This window comes from Bombus bifarius, unplaced genomic scaffold, assembly GCF_011952205.1.
Source record: "Bombus bifarius isolate JDL3187 unplaced genomic scaffold, Bbif_JDL3187 scf7180000008834_frag, whole genome shotgun sequence".
In the NCBI taxonomy this organism is placed as follows: domain Eukaryota; kingdom Metazoa; phylum Arthropoda; class Insecta; order Hymenoptera; family Apidae; genus Bombus; species Bombus bifarius.
This window is the reverse complement of record NW_022884836.1, coordinates 1-21006: the sequence shown is the minus strand read 5'-3', so window position 1 is coordinate 21006 and position 21006 is coordinate 1. Positions and strand designations below refer to the sequence as shown.

The 21006-nt window shown below is 43.8% G+C and overlaps 2 protein-coding genes across 2 annotated transcripts; both read left to right on the top strand.

The window, feature by feature from the left end:
* Positions 1-3471: 3471 nt before the first annotated feature.
* Positions 3472-4371, top strand: LOC117213380 (the record flags this gene model as incomplete). The annotated part of the gene is made up of 1 exon (XM_033458730.1): positions 3472-4371. A coding segment is annotated over one exon (900 nt), but the record flags the coding sequence as incomplete, so codon positions are not given.
* Positions 4372-6078: 1707 nt separating this feature from the next.
* LOC117213379 lies at positions 6079-7302 on the top strand. Its single transcript, XM_033458729.1, has one exon. It carries the CDS (start codon positions 6079-6081, stop codon positions 7300-7302), a length of 1224 nt encoding a protein of 407 aa, XP_033314620.1.
* The last annotated feature ends 13704 nt before the right edge of the window (positions 7303-21006 follow it).

The window sequence follows — 21006 nt, the reverse complement described above, 5'->3', positions numbered from 1 at the left end:
GTTGTGCATTGCATTAACACTGTGAAATGGAGTTCAACGAGCGCTTAGACGTCGAAATATCTCCAACGGGAAGGAAATGACGGCTATTTTTCGTCCAAAAAATCGAAATCTCCGCGATTTGCGAGATATTTTGCTTGTTTCGACTCTTAAATGGTTGTGCATTGCATTAGCACTGTGAAATGGAGTTCAACGAGCGCTTAAACGTCGAAATATCTCCAACGGGAAGGAAGTGACGGCTATTTTTCTTCCAAATAATCGAAATCTTCGCGATTTGCGAGATATTTTGCTTGTTTCGACGCTTAAATGGTTGTGCATTGCATTAGCACTGTGAAATGGTGTTCAACGAGCGCTTAAACGTCGAAATATCTGCAACGGGAAGGAAATGACGGCTATTTTTCGTCCAAATAATCGAAATCTTCGCGATTTGCGAGATATTTTGCTTGTTTCGACGCTTAAATTGTTGTGCATTGCATTAGCACTGTGAAATGGAGTTCAACGAGCGCTTAAACGTCGAAATATCTCCAACGGGAAGGAAATGACGGCTATTTTTCGTCCAAAAAATCGAAATCTTCGCGATTTGCGAGATATTTTGCTTGTTTTGACGCTTAAATGGTTGTGCATTGCATTAGCACTGTGAAATGGAGTTCAACGAGCGCTTAAACGTCGAAATATCTCCAACGGGAAGGAAATGACGGCTATTTTTCGTCCAAATAATCGAAATCTTCGCGATTTGCGAGATATTTTGCTTGTTTCGACGCTTAAATGGTTGTGCATTGCATTAGCACTGTGAAATGGAGTTCAACGAGCGCTTAAACGTTGAAATATCTCCAACGGGAAGGTAATGACAGTTAGTTTTCTGCAAAATCGACGAAATCTTCGCGATTTGCGAGCTATTTGGCTTGTTTCGACGTTTAAAAGTTAGTGCGTTGCATTTGCAGTGTAAAATGGAGTTCAACGAGGTCTTAAACGTCGAAATATCTCCAACGGGAAGGAAATGACAGTTAGTTATCGTCAAAATCGACGAAATCTTCGCGATTTGCCAGCTATTTTGCTTGTTTCGACGCTTAAATGGTAATGCATTGCATTTGCAGTGCAAAATGGAGTTGAACGAGCGCTTAAACGTCGAAATATCTCCAACGGGAAGGAAATGACAGTTAGTTTTCGTCAAAATCGACGAAATATTCGCGACTTGCTAGCTATTTTGCTTGTTTCGACTCTTAAACTGTAGTGCACTACATTTGCAGTGTAGAATGGAGTTCAACGAGCGCTTAAACGTCGAAATATCTCCAACGGGATGGAAATGACAGTTAGTTTTCGTCAAAATCGACGAAATCGTCGCGATTTGCGAGCTATTTTGCTTGTTGCGACGCTTAAACGGTAGTGCATTGCATTTGCAGTGTAAAATGGAGTTCAACGAGCGCTTATATGTCGAAATATCTCCAACGAGACGGAAATGACAGTTAGTTTTCTTCAAAATCGACGAAATCATCGCGATTTGCGAGCTATTTTGCTTGTATCTACTCTTTTACGGTAGTGCATTACTTTTGCAGTGTAAAATGGAGTTCAACGAGCGCATAAACGTCGAAATATTTCAAACGGGATGGAAATGACAGTTAGTTTTCGTCAAAATCGACGAAATCGTCGCGGATTGCGAGCTATTTTGCTTGTTTCGACGCTTTAACGGTAGTGCATTGCATTTGCAGTCTAAGATGGAGTTCAACGAGCGCTTAAACGTCGAAATATTTCAAACGGGATAGAAATGACAGTTTGTTTTCGTCAAAATCGACGAAATCGTCGCGATTTGCGACCAGTTTCGCTTGATTCGACGCCCCAGCCGTAGTGCATTACCTTTGCAGTCTAAAATGGAGTTCAACGAGCGCTTAAACGTTGAAATATCTCCAACGGGAAGGTAATGACAGTTAGTTTTCTGCAAAATCGACGAAATCTTCGCGATTTGCGAGCTATTTGGCTTGTTTCGACGTTTAAAAGATAGTGCGTTGCATTTGCAGTGTAAAATGGAGTTCAACGAGCGCTTAAACGTCGAAATATCTCCAACGGGAAGGAAATGACGTCCAGTGTTACGCCATGCGGCTTGCCATAGATCATATTCTTAACCGTCGGTCGCGGCACTACAATGTCGCGGGCGGATCGTCGCGGCTGCCCGACAAACAAACATTGTAGTGGCAAGCGCATAGTTTATTAAGCAGGGCGACCTCCAGAAACTTCGATTCGTGGCCGTTATTTTATCCGGCGTAAAAGAATGTGGCGTGATCCGAACGGAGTGGGGGTCGCCTTCCAGAAAAAACGGAAAAAATCGAAAGGCGGGCAGAACGTTTCGAGAAGCCAAACAGTCAATACATATCTTATATCGCGCATTACGTAGTTACATTTCTTTTGTTGTTCCATTTATATCCTTCTAATTAATAAGTTGTTGAAATAAACGTTAATTTATTAGTGTTAACACAGTGCTATATTCATTAAACCACCTCTGTTGTCCTAAACGAAACAGGGGAACGACTATTTCGCGGCGTCGATTAACATAATCGTAGCGAGAATTTACAACTCTCGTTGACGTGCTATCTCGCGATCACGTCTTTCCGCGAACGGTCGTAACATTTGGTCCTTCGAGCCGGATCACGTGCCAGTGAAGAGTGCACTTACCAGTGACCACACAGTGCCACGTGACTTTATCAAAACCAGCAGCGGGAGCGGGAGCAACCACTACAGCGAAACCAGTGACGTCAGGCGCGTCACCTTCGAAGAAGCACATCCCATTGGCAAGGGAACGCAACCACGCAGCCTTCCGCCGCAGCTGGACAGTCATCAACGCAACGAATTTCACAACTTAACAATACAACCGAACGAGTGGCCGTCGGGAAGGAACAAGGCGTTCCTCACCAAACATACACGCGACCTCACGCCGCACGACAGTAAGGTAAGCTCGTTCCTTATTTCGACCATCTCCTATCCTCGGCAACGATGACGAGCGAAGACCAACTCATCTCCCTGCGTCGGAGACGAGGCTATTGTGGCGGCCGATTCACATACTTATCGACCCGACTGGATGAGTACGAGCAATCCGGGAGTCAGCAAAACTCCTTATTAACGAATTACGAGAAACAACTGACCGAAGTTGCGAGTCAATTCGAAGCGATCCAACTCGAATTAGAAGTATTGGACGAGGAGGAACAAGTGCGCGGCTTCGAAATAAGGGATCAGTACGTCGCGGTAGATACAAGGCTACAAAATCTTCTGAGGAACGCGCGAACAGCTTCGCCGTCGACATCCATAAACCCTCCAACCTGTGCATCATCCGCAAGTTTAAATCCGATATCCATTAAATTACCAGATCTTCGGCTCCCTACTTTTGACGGAAGCTTAGAAAAATGGAACACTTTTTATGACACCTTTTCCTCCACAATCGATAAAAATCCTAGTCTCACTGACATACAGAAATTCCATTACCTGCAGTCCGCCCTGCAAGGAGAAGCAGCCGATTGTTTAAACGCGTTACCCCTTAGCAATGTAAATTACAGTCAGGCTATAGCCGTTCTCAAGGAGAGTTTCGAATGTCCACGATACACAGCTTTCAGTCACTGCATGGCAATAATTGATTATCCAAAGATAACGAAGGAATCTCCAACGGAATTAAGGCGCTTAGTCCACACATTCAAACAACACATATATGCATTGAACAAATTAGGAGACTCCTACCCCGATACCAGTGCTGTGCTCACCAGCCTCATCCTCTCTAAAATACCACTGAGTATCCAAAAGCAATGGGAAATGACGCTGCCCAATAACGAGGTGCCTCCGTACATTCACTTACTAAACTTCCTAGAGAGATTAGCACGAAGCTCCAGACCGATCACCACGGTCAGACAAACAAGAGAATCACCGGAACAAACTACTCCGGTCCGTCAACGCGCATCACGAGGGCATGCACTTACGGCGACACAGGTTAATCCAACATGCCCCACCTGTCAAGGACCACACCCCATTTGGAAATGTGACACCTTCAAAACCAAATCCCTTCGCGAACGTATTCGGGAGGTCAAAAGAGCATCACTATGCGTCAACTGCCTCGGGAAAGGGCACACAACGCGGCATTGTTTCGCAGGATCATGTCGCGTATGCGGAGAACGACATCATACAATGCTGCACAGGACAAAACGCCATTCAGGGTCTCGTTCCAGCACGTCCAGCCCGAAATCTTCCCCATCAAATAGCCGATCCACAACACCTTCTTTGCCACCCTACGTATCACCCACTCGTTGCAAAAGGCACACAACAGACCACAGATCGGAAACACCACGAACAGCCGCGTCTCCAAGTCCACCGCCCATTGACAAACGAACACACAACCAATGACGCCGACGATCGACGACTCCGTTGATGACCGAACATATCAGACCAATAGCATCCGAATTACGGTTCAATGATCTAGTCCTCACAGCGCAGATTAACATTTTGAATGATAAACATCAACCAATCCGTTGTCGAGCGTTGCTCGACACCGGATCCAGTATGAATTTCATTACCGAGGAATTAGCAAAATCGCTAAAGATAAGGCAAAACAAATGTTCGGTCCCAATCGGAGCTCTAGATACCTTGACAACGACTTCTAAGCGACACATCACGGCCACGATCACTTCCACTGACGGTACATACACGCGGACATTAACGTTCCTTATCATTCCAACCATATCAACCTCAATTCCCAGCGAACCCATCGATCGTTCGACACTTGAGATACCAAAAAATCTCAAATTGGCCGATCCACGATTTCATTTACCAGCTCCGATAGATGTACTACTAAGCTCAGGTTCAACACTCGCGTCGATGTGTGTGGGACAAGTCAACCTCACGCAGCCAGACGAGCCTGGACTGCGTCTGCAAAAGACGCGATTCGGATGGGTAATCGGGGGGAGCCCAACTTCCCAAACCGCGACAAACATATTTCACACATCCACGACGACTTTACAAGCAGATCTCGCGCGGTTTTGGGAAATCGATGAAGGACCCTCAATTAAACATATCTCAGAGGCAGATCGACGATGCGAAGAACACTTCCAAATCCACACCCGACGCACCAGCGAAGGACGATACATCGTCGCTCTACCTTTCAACGATCAGCTTCAGTCACTCGGATCCTCTAAAACGCTGGCGAGTAAACGACTCGCCTCACTCAATCGCCGATTCCAGCACGACAAACGCTTCGAATCAGAATATCGAACGGTAATACAGGAATACCTGGCATTGGGACACATGACGAAGGTCAATGACAACCACTCCGACGATAACGGATACTATTTACCCCATCATGGCGTGACCAAAGCATCGAGTCAAACCACCAAACTCCGTGTAGTTTTCGACGGATCGGCACCAAGCACTACCGGAACCTCCTTAAACGGTACACTTCACACAGGACCCAAGTTACAGGAAGATCTATTTTGTATATTAATTAGATTCCGCGCTCATCAATACGTACTCACTGGCGACATCGAGAAAATGTATCGGCAATTCCTCGTACGACCGGAGGATCGGAAATATCAAAGGATATTATGGCGCAGCGCGAGTAGAGAAACAGAAACATATGAGCTTAACACCGTAACGTTCGGTTTATCCGCAGCCCCGTATCTAGCTATTCGGTGCCTCAAGCAACTGGCAGAGGACGAAGGACATCGATTTCCACGTACAGCACAGGTACTGCAGCGAGATTTCTACGTCGACGACGCTCTCACCGGAGCTGAAACGAAGGACGAAGCCCTCACGCTCAGAACAGAACTCACCAATTTACTTTAACTAGCCGGCTTAAACATACGAAAATGGGCGTCAAACGATAATGACTTATTACATGGACTTTCCTTAGAAGAAACAAATCACCAACATTTTTTGGGCGACTCGCAAACCTTGAAGACGCTGGGGGTGTTTTGGAATTCATCCGACGACTCCATTCTTTACTCGGTCGAAGTCAAACCCACGCCCTCCCGAATCACGAAACGAATCATCAGCTCGGAGATCGCAAAAATTTACGATCCGCTCGGTCTGCTCGCACCGGTGATTGTTCGGGCCAAGATGCTACTTCAACGAATATGGTCGTCGAAAATCGATTGGGATGAATCACTTCCGATCGAGTTACATACAGAGTGGGAAAGGTACTATGCCCAATTACCCTTATTAAACAATGTCAAGTTCCCACGCAAGGCAATAATCGAGTCCGCAATAGAAATTGAATTGCATGGTTTCTGCGATGCCAGCGGAAAGGCTTACGGAGCCTGTGTTTATCTCCGAACCCTTAACACCAACGGCCGTGTTTGGACCCAACTTTTAACCGCAAAATCGAAAGTCGCCCCGCTCAAGTACCAGACCATTCCTCGGCTCGAGCTGAGCGGAGCACTCCTTCTTACGTCCCTGATGTCGACAGTACAACAAGCCCTATCACACAAAATTACTCGAACTATCTATTGGACCGATTCCACTATCGTCCTCCATTGGCTCAATACATCACCTCACACCCTTAAAACATTCGTCGCTAACAGAGTCTCCGAAATTCAAACAAAAACCAGCATCCGCGATTGGCGCCACGTTCCTACCGACGACAATCCCGCGGACTTAATATCACGCGGCCAAACACCCGAAGAGTTTCTGCGCCCAACCATCTGGCAGCACGGTCCTGCATGGCTCTACCAGTCGGAAGGCTACTGGCCGACATGGGCGCTAACACCGCAAATTGAAGTACCGGAGCAGAAAGGGGCGATTTGTCTGTCCGCAAACCCCGCCGATTACAGTTTGTTGCAAAGATATTCATCCTGGCCCAAGTCGATACGAATCATAGCTCGTTGCCTCCATTGGAAACAGAAAAAGAACCGAGCGGCACCCCTAACCGTTACCGAATTACGCATAACGCACAATAAGCTGATAAAATTGTTGCAAAACATCCATTTCTTCGAGGAAATTCGTACACTCCAAAAAGATCGGAACGCGGCGATAAAGAGTAAACTCACGCGACTCAATCCGTTCATAGACAAGGAAGGAATATTGCGAGTCGGGGGTCGACTCAGTCATTCGTCGATGACCTTCGCCCAGAAACATCCCATAGTATTACCTAAGTCATCCGTTACAACACGCATCATAGAACACGAGCACAAGATCCACATGCATTCCGGAACGCAGGCTACGTTATACGCAGTAAGACAAAGATACTGGCCCGTCGACGGTCGAAATCAAGTATGGCGGGCGATCAAAGGCTGCGTCCGCTGCTGCCGCGCTACCACCGCCGGTAGAATACGTGATGGGTAATCTGCCGGAAGCGCGAGTAACGGAATCTCGCCCATTCACAAACGTCGGCGTCGATTACTGCGGGCCGTTCCACATCAAGGAAAAACGAGATCGTAACCGTCGTCAGATAAAGGTATACGTAGCCATTTTCGTATGCCTAGCGATTAAAGCGGTACACATCGAGCTCGTTGACGATCTCACTAGCGAAGCCTTCATCGCCGCTCTTTGCAGATTTATCGCTCGACGAGGGTATCGCTCCACCATCCATTCTGATAACGGCACCAACTTCAGAGGAGCAAGCAACGAATTACGAGAGCTTCACGATTTATTACAATCGGACGACCACAAAGAAAAAGTAACCGCATTTTTAGCCGACAAACAAATCGAATGGCGCTTCATTCCCCCTCATTCACCGCATTTCGGTGGGCTATGGGAAGCAGCGGTGAAGTCATTTAAACGCCACCTCAGGCGTGTAGCCGGCAACGAGTTACTCACCTCTGAACAATTGAATACTCTTATCATAGAAATAGAAGCAGTCCTCAATTCCCGCTCGCTAACTCCTATCTCCACCGATCCAAATGATCTCCTAGTCCTCACTCCCGGACATTTCCTCATTGGCGATTCACTAATGTGCTTACGTGATCGAGATTTCAGAGACATTCCATCGAACCGACTCTCCAGATGGCAGCATATCCAACAGCTTAAACAGCATTTTTGGAACCGCTGGCATAAGGAGTATTTGAACGAGCTAACCAACCGCAATAAGTGGAGCAAGGGTGGACACGGCATCCAAAAGGGCACAATCGTCATCCTCAGAGAGGACAACGGTCCCTCCATGCATTGGCCTCTGGGCCGAGTTATCAAGGTTCATCCAGGCGCCGATGGTGTCATCAGGACAGCTACAGTTCAGACGGCAAAGAGTATTTTGGATCGGGGCGTCAAAAGGCTTGTCCCACTGCCAATTTAACCCGATCTCGAGAAACCCGAACAACTAGCCTCCGAGACGAAATAAGATGGGAACTTCAACCACATCTCGCTAATTTGATCGGTACCCTCTCAACGGGGGGAGAATGTTACGCCATGCGGCTTGCCATAGATCATATTCTTAACCGTCGGTCGCGGCACTACAATGTCGCGGGCGGATCGTCGCGGCTGCCCGACAAACAAACATTGTAGTGGCAAGCGCATAGTTTATTAAGCAGGGCGACCTCCAGAAACTTCGATTCGTGGCCGTTATTTTATCCGGCGTAAAAGAATGTGGCGTGATCCGAACGTAGTGGGGGTCGCCTTCCAGAAAAAACGGAAAAAATCGAAAGGCGAGCAGAACGTTTCGAGAAGCCAAACTGTCAATACATATCTTATATCGCGCATTACGTAGTTACATTTCTTTTGTTGTTCCATTTATATCCTTCTAATTAATAAGTTGTTGAAATAAACGTTAATTTATTAGTGTTAACACAGTGCTATATTCATTAAACCACCTCTGTTGTCCTAAACGAAACAGGGGAACGACTATTTCGCGGCGTCGATTAACATAATCGTAGCGAGAATTTACAACTCTCGTTGACGTGCTATCTCGCGATCACGTCTTTCCGCGAACGGTCGTAACATCCAGATTTCATCAAAATCGACGAAATCGTCGCGATTTGCGAGCTATTTTGCTTGTTGCGACGTTTAAAAGTTAGTGCGTTGCATTTGCAGTGTAAAATGGAGTTCAACGAGCGCTTAAACGACGAAATATCTCCAACGGGAAGGAAATGACGGCTAGATTTCATCAAGATCGACGAAATCGTCGCGATTTGCGAGCTATTTTGCTTGTATCTACTCTTATACGGTAGTGCATTACATTTGCAGTGTAAAATGGAGTTCAACGAGCGCTTAAAGGTCGAAATATCTCAAACGGGAAGGAAATGACAGTTAGTTTTCGTCAAAATCGACGAAATCTTCGCGATTTGCGAGCTATTTTGCTTGTTACGACGCTTAAATGGTAGTGCATTGCATTTGCAGTGTAAAATGGAGTTCAACGAGCGCTTAGACGTCGAAATATCTAAAACGGGAAGGAAATGACAGTTGGTTTTCGTCAAAATCGACGAAATCTTCGCGATTTGCGAGTTATTTTGCTTGTTTCGACGCTTGAACGGTAGTGCATTGCATTTGTAGTGTAAAGTGGAGTACAACGAGCGCTTAAGCGTTGAAATATCTCCAACGGGAAGAAAATGACGGCTAGATTTCATCAAAATCGTCGAAATCTTCGCGATTTGCGAGCTATTTTGCTTGTTCCGACGCTTAAACGGTACTGCATCGCATTTGCAGTGTAAAATGGAGTTCAACGAGCGCTTAAACGTCGAAATATCACATACGGGAAGGAAATGACAGTTAGTTTTCGTCAAAATCGACGAAATCTTCGCGATTTGCGAGCTATTTTGCTTGTTTCGACGCGTTAGCGGTAGGGCATTGCATTTGCAGTGTAAAATGGAGTTCAACGAGCGCTTAAACGTCTAAATATCTCCAGCGGGAAGGAAATGACAGTTAGTTTTCGTCAAAATCGACGAAATCTTCGCGACTTGCTAGCTATTTTGCTTGTTTCGACTCTTAAACTGTAGTGCACTACATTTGCAGTGTAAAATGGAGTTCAACGAGCGCTTAAACGTCGAAATATCTCCAACGGGATGGAAATGACAGATAGTTTTCGTCAAAATTGACGAAATCGTCGCGATTTGCGAGCTATTTTGCTTGTTCCGACGCTTAAACGGTACTGCATCGCATTTGCAGTGTAGAATCGAGTTCAACGAGCGCTTAAAGGTCGAAATATCTCAAACGGGAAGGAAATGACAGTTAGTTTTTCCTCAAAATCGACAAAATCTTCGCGATTTGCGAGCTATTTGCTTGTTTCGACGCTTTAAAGGTAGTGCATTGCATTTGCAGTGCAAAATGGAGTTCAACGAGCGCTTAAACGTCGAAATATCTCAAACGGGAAGGAAATGACAGTTAGTTTTTGTCAAAATCGACGAAATCTTCGCGATTTGCGAGCTATATTGCTTGTTTCGACGCTTAAACGGTAGTGCATTATATTTGCAGTGTAAAATGGAGTTCAATGATCGCTTAGACCTCGAAATATCTCCAACGGGAAGTAAATGACGGTTAGTTTTCGTCAAAATCGACGAAATCTTCGCGATTTGCGAGCTATTTTGCTTGTTCCGACGCGCTAACGGTAAGGCATTGCATTTGCAGTGTAAAATGGAGTTCAACGAGCGCTTAAACGTTGAAATATCTCCAACGGGAAGGTAATGACAGTTAGTTTTCTGCAAAATCGACGAAATCTTCGCGATTTGCGAGCTATTTGGCTTGTATCTACTCTTTTACGGTAGTGCATTACTTTTGCAGTGTAAAATGGAGTTCAACGAGCGCTTAAACGTCGAAATATCACAAACGGGAAGTAAATGACAGTTAGTTTTCGTCAAAATCGACGAAATCTTCGCGATTTGCGAGATATTTTGCTTGTTCCGACGCGCTAACGGTAGGGCATTGCATTTGCAGTGTAAAATGGAGCTCAACGAGCGCTTAAACGTCGAATTATCTCAAACGGGATGGAAATGATAGTTAGTTTTCGTCAAAATCGACGAAATCGTCGCGATTTGCGAGCTATTTTGCTTGTTGCGACGCTTAAACGGTAGTGCATTGCATTTGCAGTGTAAAATGGAGTTCAACGAGCGCATAAACGTCGAAATATCTCCAACGAGACGGAAATGACAGTTAGTTTTCGTCAAAATCGACGAAATCATCGCGATTTGCGAGCTATTTTGAATGTATCTACTCTTTTACGGTGCATTACATTTGTAGTGTAAAATGGAGTTCAACGAGCGCTTAAACGTCGAAATATTTCAAACGGGATGGAAATGACAGTTAGTTTTCGTCAAAATCGACGAAATCGTCGCGATTTGCGAGCTATCTTGCTTGTTTCGACGCTTTAACGGTAGTGCATTGCATTTGCAGTCTAAGATGGAGTTCAACGAGCGCTTAAACGTCGAAATATTTCAAACGGGATAGAAATGACAGTTTGTTTTCGTCAAAATCGACGAAATCGTCGCGATTTGCGACCAGTTTCGCTTGTTTCGACGCCCAAGCCGTAGTGCATTACCTTTGCAGTGTAAAATGGAGTTCAACGAGCGCTTAAACGTTGAGATATCTCCAACGGGAAGGTAATGACAGTTAGTTTTCTGCAAAATCGACGAAATCTTCGCGATTTGCGAGCTATTTGGCTTGTTTCGACGTTTAAAAGTTAGTGCGTTGCATTTGCAGTGTAAAATGGAGTTCAACGAGCGCTTAAACGTCGAAATATCTCCAACGGGATGGAAATGACAGATAGTTTTCGTCAAAATTGACGAAATCGTCGCGATTTGCGAGCTATTTTGCTTGTTCCGACGCTTAAACGGTACTGCATCGCATTTGCAGTGTAGAATCGAGTTCAACGAGCGCTTAAAGGTCGAAATATCTCAAACGGGAAGGAAATGACAGTTAGTTTTTCCTCAAAATCGACAAAATCTTCGCGATTTGCGAGCTATTTGCTTGTTTCGACGCTTTAAAGGTAGTGCATTGCATTTGCAGTGCAAAATGGAGTTCAACGAGCGCTTAAACGTCGAAATATCTCAAACGGGAAGGAAATGACAGTTAGTTTTTGTCAAAATCGACGAAATCTTCGCGATTTGCGAGCTATATTGCTTGTTTCGACGCTTAAACGGTAGTGCATTATATTTGCAGTGTAAAATGGAGTTCAATGATCGCTTAGACCTCGAAATATCTCCAACGGGAAGTAAATGACGGTTAGTTTTCGTCAAAATCGACGAAATCTTCGCGATTTGCGAGCTATTTTGCTTGTTCCGACGCGCTAACGGTAGGGCATTGCATTTGCAGTGTAAAATGGAGCTCAACGAGCGCTTAAACGTTGAAATATCTCCAACGGGAAGGTAATGACAGTTAGTTTTCTGCAAAATCGACGAAATCTTCGCGATTTGCGAGCTATTTGGCTTGTATCTACTCTTTTACGGTAGTGCATTACTTTTGCAGTGTAAAATGGAGTTCAACGAGCGCTTAAACGTCGAAATATCACAAACGGGAAGTAAATGACAGTTAGTTTTCGTCAAAATCGACGAAATCTTCGCGATTTGCGAGATATTTTGCTTGTTCCGACGCGCTAACGGTAGGGCATTGCATTTGCAGTGTAAAATGGAGCTCAACGAGCGCTTAAACGTCGAATTATCTCAAACGGGATGGAAATGATAGTTAGTTTTCGTCAAAATCGACGAAATCGTCGCGATTTGCGAGCTATTTTGCTTGTTGCGACGCTTAAACGGTAGTGCATTGCATTTGCAGTGTAAAATGGAGTTCAACGAGCGCATAAACGTCGAAATATCTCCAACGAGACGGAAATGACAGTTAGTTTTCGTCAAAATCGACGAAATCATCGCGATTTGCGAGCTATTTTGATTGTATCTACTCTTTTACGGTGCATTACATTTGTAGTGTAAAATGGAGTTCAACGAGCGCTTAAACGTCGAAATATTTCAAACGGGATGGAAATGACAGTTAGTTTTCGTCAAAATCGACGAAATCGTCGCGATTTGCGAGCTATCTTGCTTGTTTCGACGCTTTAACGGTAGTGCATTGCATTTGCAGTCTAAGATGGAGTTCAACGAGCGCTTAAACGTCGAAATATTTCAAACGGGATAGAAATGACAGTTTGTTTTCGTCAAAATCGACGAAATCGTCGCGATTTGCGACCAGTTTCGCTTGTTTCGACGCCCAAGCCGTAGTGCATTACCTTTGCAGTGTAAAATGGAGTTCAACGAGCGCTTAAACGTTGAGATATCTCCAACGGGAAGGTAATGACAGTTAGTTTTCTGCAAAATCGACGAAATCTTCGCGATTTGCGAGCTATTTGGCTTGTTTCGACGTTTAAAAGTTAGTGCGTTGCATTTGCAGTGTAAAATGGAGTTCAACGAGCGCTTAAACGTCGAAACATCTCCAACGGGAAGGAAATGACGGCCAGATTTCGTCAAAATCGACGAAATCTTCGCGATTTGCGAGCTATTTTGCTTGTATCTACTCTTATACGGTAGTGCATTACATTTGCAGTGTAAAATGGAGTTCAACGAGCGCTTAAAGGTCGAAATATCTCAAACGGGAAGGAAATGACAGTTAGTTTTCGTCAAAATAAACGAAATCATCGCGATTTGCTAGCTATTTTGCTTGTATCTACTCTTTTACGGTAGTGCATTACTTTTGCAGTGTAAAATGGAGTTCAACGAGCGCTTAAACGTCGAAATATTTCAAACGGGATGGAAATGACAGTTAGTTTTCTGCAAAATCGACGAAATCTTCGCGATTTGCGAGCTATTTGGCTTGTTTCGACGTTTAAAAGTTAGTGCGTTGCATTTGCAGTCTAAAATGGAGTTCAACGAGCGCTTAAACGTTGAAATATCTCCAACGGGAAGGTAATGACAGTTAGTTTTCTGCAAAATCGACGAAATCTTCGCGATTTGCGAGCTATTTGGCTTGTTTCGACGTTTAAAAGATAGTGCGTTGCATTTGCAGTGTAAAATGGAGTTCAACGAGCGCTTAAACGTCGAAATATCTCCAACGGGAAGGAAATGACGGCCAGATTTCATCAAAATCGACGAAATCGTCGCGATTTGCGAGCTATTTTGCTTGTTGCGACGCTTAAACTGTAGTGCATTACATTTGCAGTGTAAAATGGAGTTCAACGAGCGCTTAAACATCGAAATATCTCCAACGGGAAGGAAATGACGGCTAGATTTCATCAAAATCGTCGAAATCTTCGCGATTTGCGAGCTATTTTGCTTGTTCCGCCGCTTAAACGGTACTGCATCGCATTTGCAGTGTAAAATGGAGTTCAACGAGCGCTTAAACGTCGAAATATCACAAACGGGAAGGAAATGGCAGTTAGTTTTCGTCAAAATCGACGAAATCTTCGCGATTTGCGAGCTATTTTGCTTGTTTCGACGCGTTAGCGGTAGGGCATTGCATTTGCAGTGTAAAATGGAGATCAACGAGGTCTTAAACGTCTAAATATCTCCAGCGGGAAGGAAATGACAGTTAGTTTTCGTTAAAATCGACGAAATCTTCGCGACTTGCTAGCTATTTTGCTTGTTTCGACTCTTAAACTGTAGTGCACTACATTTGCAGTGTAAAATGGAGTTCAACGAGCGCTTAAACGTCGAAATATCTCCAGCGGGATGGAAGTGACAGTTAGTTTTCGTCATAATTGACGAAATCGTCGCGATTTGCGAGATATTTTGCTTGTTGCGACGCTTAAACGGTAGTGCATTACATTTGCAGTGTAAAATGGAGTGAAATGAGCGCTTAAACGTCGAAATATCTCCAACGGGAAGGAAATGACGGCTAGATTTCGTCAAAATCGACGAAATCTTCGCGATTTGCGAGCTATTTTGCTTGTATCTACTCTTATACGGTAGTGCATTACATTCGCAGTGTAAAATGGAGTTCAATGAGCGCTTAAAGGTCGAAATATCTCAAACGGGAAGGAAATGACAGTTAGTTTTTCCTCAAAATCGACAAAATCTTCGCGATTTGAGAGCTATTTGCTTGTTTCGACGCTTTAAAGGTAGTGCATTGCATTTGCAGTGTAAAATGGAGTTCAACGAGCGCTTAAACGTCGAAATATCTCAAACGGGAAGGAAATGACAGTTAGTTTTTGTCAAAATCGACGAAATCTTCGCGATTTGCGAGCTATATTGCTTGTTCGACGCTTAAACGGTAGTGCATTATATTTGCAGTGTAAAATGGAGTTCAATGATCGCTTAGACCTCGAAATATCTCCAACGGGAAGTAAATGACGGTTAGTTTTCGTCAAAATCGACGAAATCTTCGCGATTTGCGACCAGTTTCGCTTGATTCGACGCCCAAGCCGTAGTGCATTACCTTTGCAGTCTAAAATGGAGTTCAACGAGCGCTTAAACGTTGAAATATCTCCAACGGGAAGGTAATGACAGTTAGTTTTCTGCAAAATCGACGAAATCTTCGCGATTTGCGAGCTATTTGGCTTGTTTCGACGTTTAAAAGTTAGTGCGTTGCATTTGCAGTGTAAAATGGAGTTCAACGAGGTCTTAAACGTCGAAATATCTCCAACGGGGAGTTAAATGACAGTTAGTTTTCGTCAAAATCGACGAAATCTTCGCGATTTGCCAGCTATTTTGCTTGTTTCGACGCTTAAATGGTAATGCATTGCATTTGCAGTGCAAAATGGAGTTGAACGAGCGCTTAAACGTCGAAATATCTCCAACGGGAAGGAAATGACAGTTAGTTTTCGTCAAAATCGACGAAATATTCGCGACTTGCTAGCTATTTTGCTTGTTTCGACTCATAAACTGTAGTGCACTACATTTGCAGTGTAGAATGGAGTTCAACGAGCGCTTAAACGTCGAAATATCTCCAACGGGATGGAAATGACAGTTAGTTTTCGTCAAAATCGACGAAATCGTCGCGATTTGCGAGCTATTTTGCTTGTTGCGACGCTTAAACGGTAGTGCATTGCATTTGCAGTGTAAAATGGAGTTCAACGAGCGCTTACACGTCGAAATATCTCCAACGAGACGGAAATGACAGTTAGTTTTCGTCAAAATCGACGAAATCGTCGCGATTTGCGAGCTATTTTGCTTGTTTCGACGCTTTAACGGTAGTGCATTGCATTTGCAGTCTAAGATGGAGTTCAACGAGCGCTTAAACGTCGAAATATTTCAAACGGGATAGAAATGACAGTTTGTTTTCGTCAAAATCGACGAAATCGTCGCGATTTGCGACCAGTTTCGCTTGATTCGACGCCCAAGCCGTAGTGCATTACCTTTGCAGTCTAAAATGGAGTTCAACGAGCGCTTAAACGTTGAAATATCTCCAACGGGAAGGTAATGACAGTTAGTTTTCTGCAAAATCGACGAAATCTTCGCGATTTGCGAGCTATTTGGCTTGTTTCGACGTTTAAAAGATAGTGCGTTGCATTTGCAGTGTAAAATGGAGTTCAACGAGCGCTTAAACGTCGAAATATCTCCAACGGGAAGGAAATGACGTCCAGATTTCATCAAAATCGACGAAATCGTCGCGATTTGCGAGCTATTTTGCTTGTTGCGACGTTTAAAAGTTAGGGCGTTGCATTTGCAGTGTAAAATGGAGTTCAACGAGCGCTTAAACGTCGAAATATCTCCAACGGGAAGGAAATGACGGCTAGATTTCATCAAGATCGACGAAATCGTCGCGATTTGCGAGCTATATTGCTTGTATCTACTCTTATACGGTAGTGCATTACATTTGCAGTGTAAAATGGAGTTCAACGAGCGCTTAAAGGTCGAAATATCTCAAACGGGAAGGAAATGACAGTCAGTTTTCGTCAAAATCGACGAAATCTCCGCGATTTGCGAGCTATTTTGCTTGTTACGACGCTTAAATGGTAGTGCATTGCATTTGCAGTGTAAAATGGAGTTCAACGAGCGCTTAGACGTCGAAATATCTAAAACGGGAAGGAAATGACAGTTGGTTTTCGTCAAAATCGACGAAATCTTCGCGATTTGCGAGTTATTTTGCTTGTTTCGACGCTTGAACGGTAGTGCATTGCATTTGTAGTGTAAAATGGAGTTCAACGAGCGCTTAAACGCGTCGAAATATCTCCAACGGATGGAAGTGACAGTTGAAGCTTTTCGTCAAAATAGACGAAATCATCGCGATTTGCGAGATATTTTGCTTTTGTTGCGACGCTTAACGGTAGTGCATTACATTTGCAGTGTAAAATGGAGTGAAATGAGCGCTTAAACGTCGTGAAATGAGTCTCCAACGGGAAGGAATGACGGCTAGATTTCGTCAAAATCGACGAAATCTTCGCGATTTGCGAGCCATATTTTGCTTGTATCTACTCTTATACGGTAGTGCATTACATTCGCAGTGTAAAATGGAGTTCAACGAGGGCTTAAAGGTCGAAATATCTCAAACGGGAAGGAAATGACTGTTAGTTTTTCCTCAAAATCGACAAAATCTTCGCGATTTGCGAGATATTTGCTTGTTTCGACGCTTTTAAGGTAGTGCATTGCATTTGCAGTGTAAAATGGAGTTCAACGAGCGCTTAAACGTCGAAATATCTCAAACGGGAAGGAAATGACAGTTAGTTTTTGTCAAAATCGACGAAATCTTCGCGATTTGCGAGCTATATTGCTTGTTTCGACGCTTAAACGGTAGTGCATTATATTTGCAGTGTAAAATGGAGTTCAATGATCGCTTAGACCTCGAAATATCTCCAACGGGAAGTAAATGACAGTTTGTTTTCGTCAAAATCGACGAAATCGTCGCGATTTGCGACCAGTTTCGCTTGTTTCGACGCCCAAGCCGTAGTGCATTACCTTTGCAGTGTAAAATGGAGCTCAACGAGCGCTTAAACGTTGAGATATCTCCAACGGGAAGGTAATGACAGTTAGTTTTCTGCAAAATCGACGAAATCTTCGCGATTTGCGAGCTATTTGGCTTGTTTCGACGTTTAAAAGTTAGTGCGTTGCATTTGCAGTGTAAAATGGAGTTCAACGAGCGCTTAAACGTCGAAATATCTCCAACGGGGAGTTAAATGACAGTTAGTTTTCGTCAAAATCGACGAAATCTTCGCGATTTGCCAGCTATTTTGCTTGTTTCGACGCTTAAATGGTAATGCATTGCATTTGCAGTGCAAAATGGAGTTGAACGAGCGCTTAAACGTCGAAATATCTCCAACGGGAAGGAAATGACAGTTAGTTTTCGTCAAAATCGACGAAATATTCGCGACTTGCTAGCTATTTTGCTTGTTTCGACTCATAAACTGTAGTGCACTACATTTGCAGTGTAGAATGGAGTTCAACGAGCGCTTAAACGTCGAAATATCTCCAACGGGATGGAAATGACAGTTAGTTTTCGTCAAAATCGACGAAATCGTCGCGATTTGCGAGCTATTTTGCTTGTTGCGACGCTTAAACGGTAGTGCATTGCATTTGCAGTGTAAAATGGAGTTCAACGAGCGCTTACACGTCGAAATATCTCCAACGAGACGGAAATGACAGTTAGTTTTCGTCAAAATCGACGAAATCATCGCGATTTGCGAGCTATTTTGCTTGTATCTACTCTTTTACGGTAGTGCATTACTTTTGCAGTGTAAAATGGAGTTCAACGAGCGCATAAACGTCGAAATATTTCAAACGGGATGGAAATGACAGTTAGTTTTCGTCAAAATCGACGAAATCGTCGCGATTTGCGAGCTATTTTGCTTGTTTCGACGCTTTAACGGTAGTGCATTGCATTTGCAGTCTAAGATGGAGTTCAACGAGCGCTTAAACGTCGAAATATTTCAAACGGGATAGAAATGACAGTTTGTTTTCGTCAAAATCGACGAAATCGTCGCGATTTGCGACCAGTTTCGCTTGATTCGACGCCCAAGCCGTAGTGCATTACCTTTGCAGTCTAAAATGGAGTTCAACGAGCGCTTAAACGTTGTAATATCTCCAACGGGAAGGTAATGACAGTTAGTTTTCTGCAAAATCGACGAAATCTTCGCGATTTGCGAGCTATTTGGCTTGTTTCGACGTTTAAAAGATAGTGCGTTGCATTTGCAGTGTAAAATGGAGTTCAACGAGCGCTTAAACGTCGAAATATCTCCAACGGGAAGGAAATGACGTCCAGATTTCATCAAAATCGACGAAATCGTCGCGATTTGCGAGCTATTTTGCTTGTTGCGACGTTTAAAAGTTAGGGCGTTGCATTTGCAGTGTAAAATGGAGTTCAACGAGCGCTTAAACGTCGAAATATCTCCAACGGGAAGGAAATGACGGCTAGATTTCATCAAGATCGACGAAATCGTCGCGATTTGCGAGCTATTTTGCTTGTATCTACTCTTATACGGTAGTGCATTACATTTGCAGTGTAAAATGGAGTTCAACGAGCGCTTAAAGGTCGAAATATCTCAAACGGGAAGGAAATGACAGTCAGTTTTCGTCAAAATCGACGAAATCTCCGCGATTTGCGAGCTATTTTGCTTGTTACGACGCTTAAATGGTAGTGCATTGCATTTGCAGTGTAAAATGGAGTTCAACGAGCGCTTAGACGTCGAAATATCTAAAACGGGAAGGAAATGACAGTTGGTTTTCGTCAAAATCGACGAAATCTTCGCGATTTGCGAGTTATTTTGCTTGTTTCGACGCTTGAACGGTAGTGCATTGCATTTGTAGTGTAAAGTGGAGTACAACGAGCGCTTAAGCGTCGAAATATCTCCAACGGGAAGAAAATGACGGCTAGATTTCATCAAAATCGTCGAAATCTTCGCGATTTGCGAGCTATTTTGCTTGTTCCGACGCGCTAACGGTAGGGCATTGCATTTGCAGTGTAAAATGGAGCTCAACGAGCGCTTAAACGTCGAAATATCTCAAACGAGATGGAAATGACAGTTAGTTTTCGTCAAAATCGACGAAATCGTCGCGATTTGCGAGCTATTTTGCTTGTTTCGACGCTTTAACGGTAGTGCATTGCATTTGCAGTCTAAGATGGAGTTCAACGAGCGCTTAAACGTCGAAATATCTCCAACGAGATGGAAATGACAGTTAGTTTTCGTCAAAATCGACGAAATCGTCGCGATTTGCGAGCTATTTTGCTTGTTGCGACGCTTAAACGGTAGTGCATTACATTTGCAGTGTAAAATGGAGTGAAAGGAGCGCTTAAACGTCGAAATATCTCCAACGGGAAGGAAATGACGGCTAGAATTCGACAAAATCGACGAAATCTTCGCGATTTGCGAGCTATTTTGCTTGTTGCGACGCTTAAACGGTAATGCATTACATTTGCAGTGTAAAATGGAGTGAAATGAGCGCTTAAACGTCGAAATATCTCCAGCGGGAAGGAAATGACGGCTAGAATTCTTCAAAAGCGACGAAATCTTCGCGATTTGCGAGCTATTTTGCTTGTATCTACTCTTATACGGTAGTGCATTACATTTGCAGTGTAAAATGGAGTTCAACAAGTGCTTAAAGGTCGAAATATCTCAAACGGGAAGGAAATGACAGTTAGTTTTTCCTCAAAATCGACAAAATCTTCGCGATTTGCGAGCTATTTTGCTTGTTTCGACGCTTTAAAGGTAGTGCATTGCATTTGCAGTGTAAAATGGAGTTCAACGAGCGCTTAAACGTCGAAATATCTCAAACGGGAAGGAAATGACAGTTAGTTTTTTTCAAAATCGACGAAATCTTCGCGATTTGCGAGCTATATTGCATGTTTCGACGCTTAAACGGTAGTGCATTATATTTGCAGTGTAAAATGGAGTTCAATGATCGCTTAGACCTAGAAATATCTCCAACGGGAAGTAAATGACAGTTAGTTTTCGTCAAAATCGACGAAATCTTCGCGATTTGCGAGATATTTTGCTTGTTCCGACGCGCTAACGGTAGGGCATTGCATTTGCAGTGTAAAATGGAGCTCAACGAGCGCTTAAACGTCGAATTATCTCAAACGGGATGGAAATGATAGTTAGTTTTCGTCAAAATCGACGAAATCGTCGCGATTTGCGAGCTATTTTGCTTGTTGCGACGCTTAAACGGTAGTGCATTGCATTTGCAGTGTAAAATGGAGTTCAACGAGCGCTTAAACGTCGAAATATCTCCAACGAGACGGAAATGACAGTTAGTTTTCGTCAAAATCGAC

Coding starts and splice junctions, on each gene's coding strand:
- LOC117213379 (XM_033458729.1), top strand. CDS start 6,079: ATGCTACTTCAACGAATATGGTCGTCGAAAATCGATTGGGATGAATCA.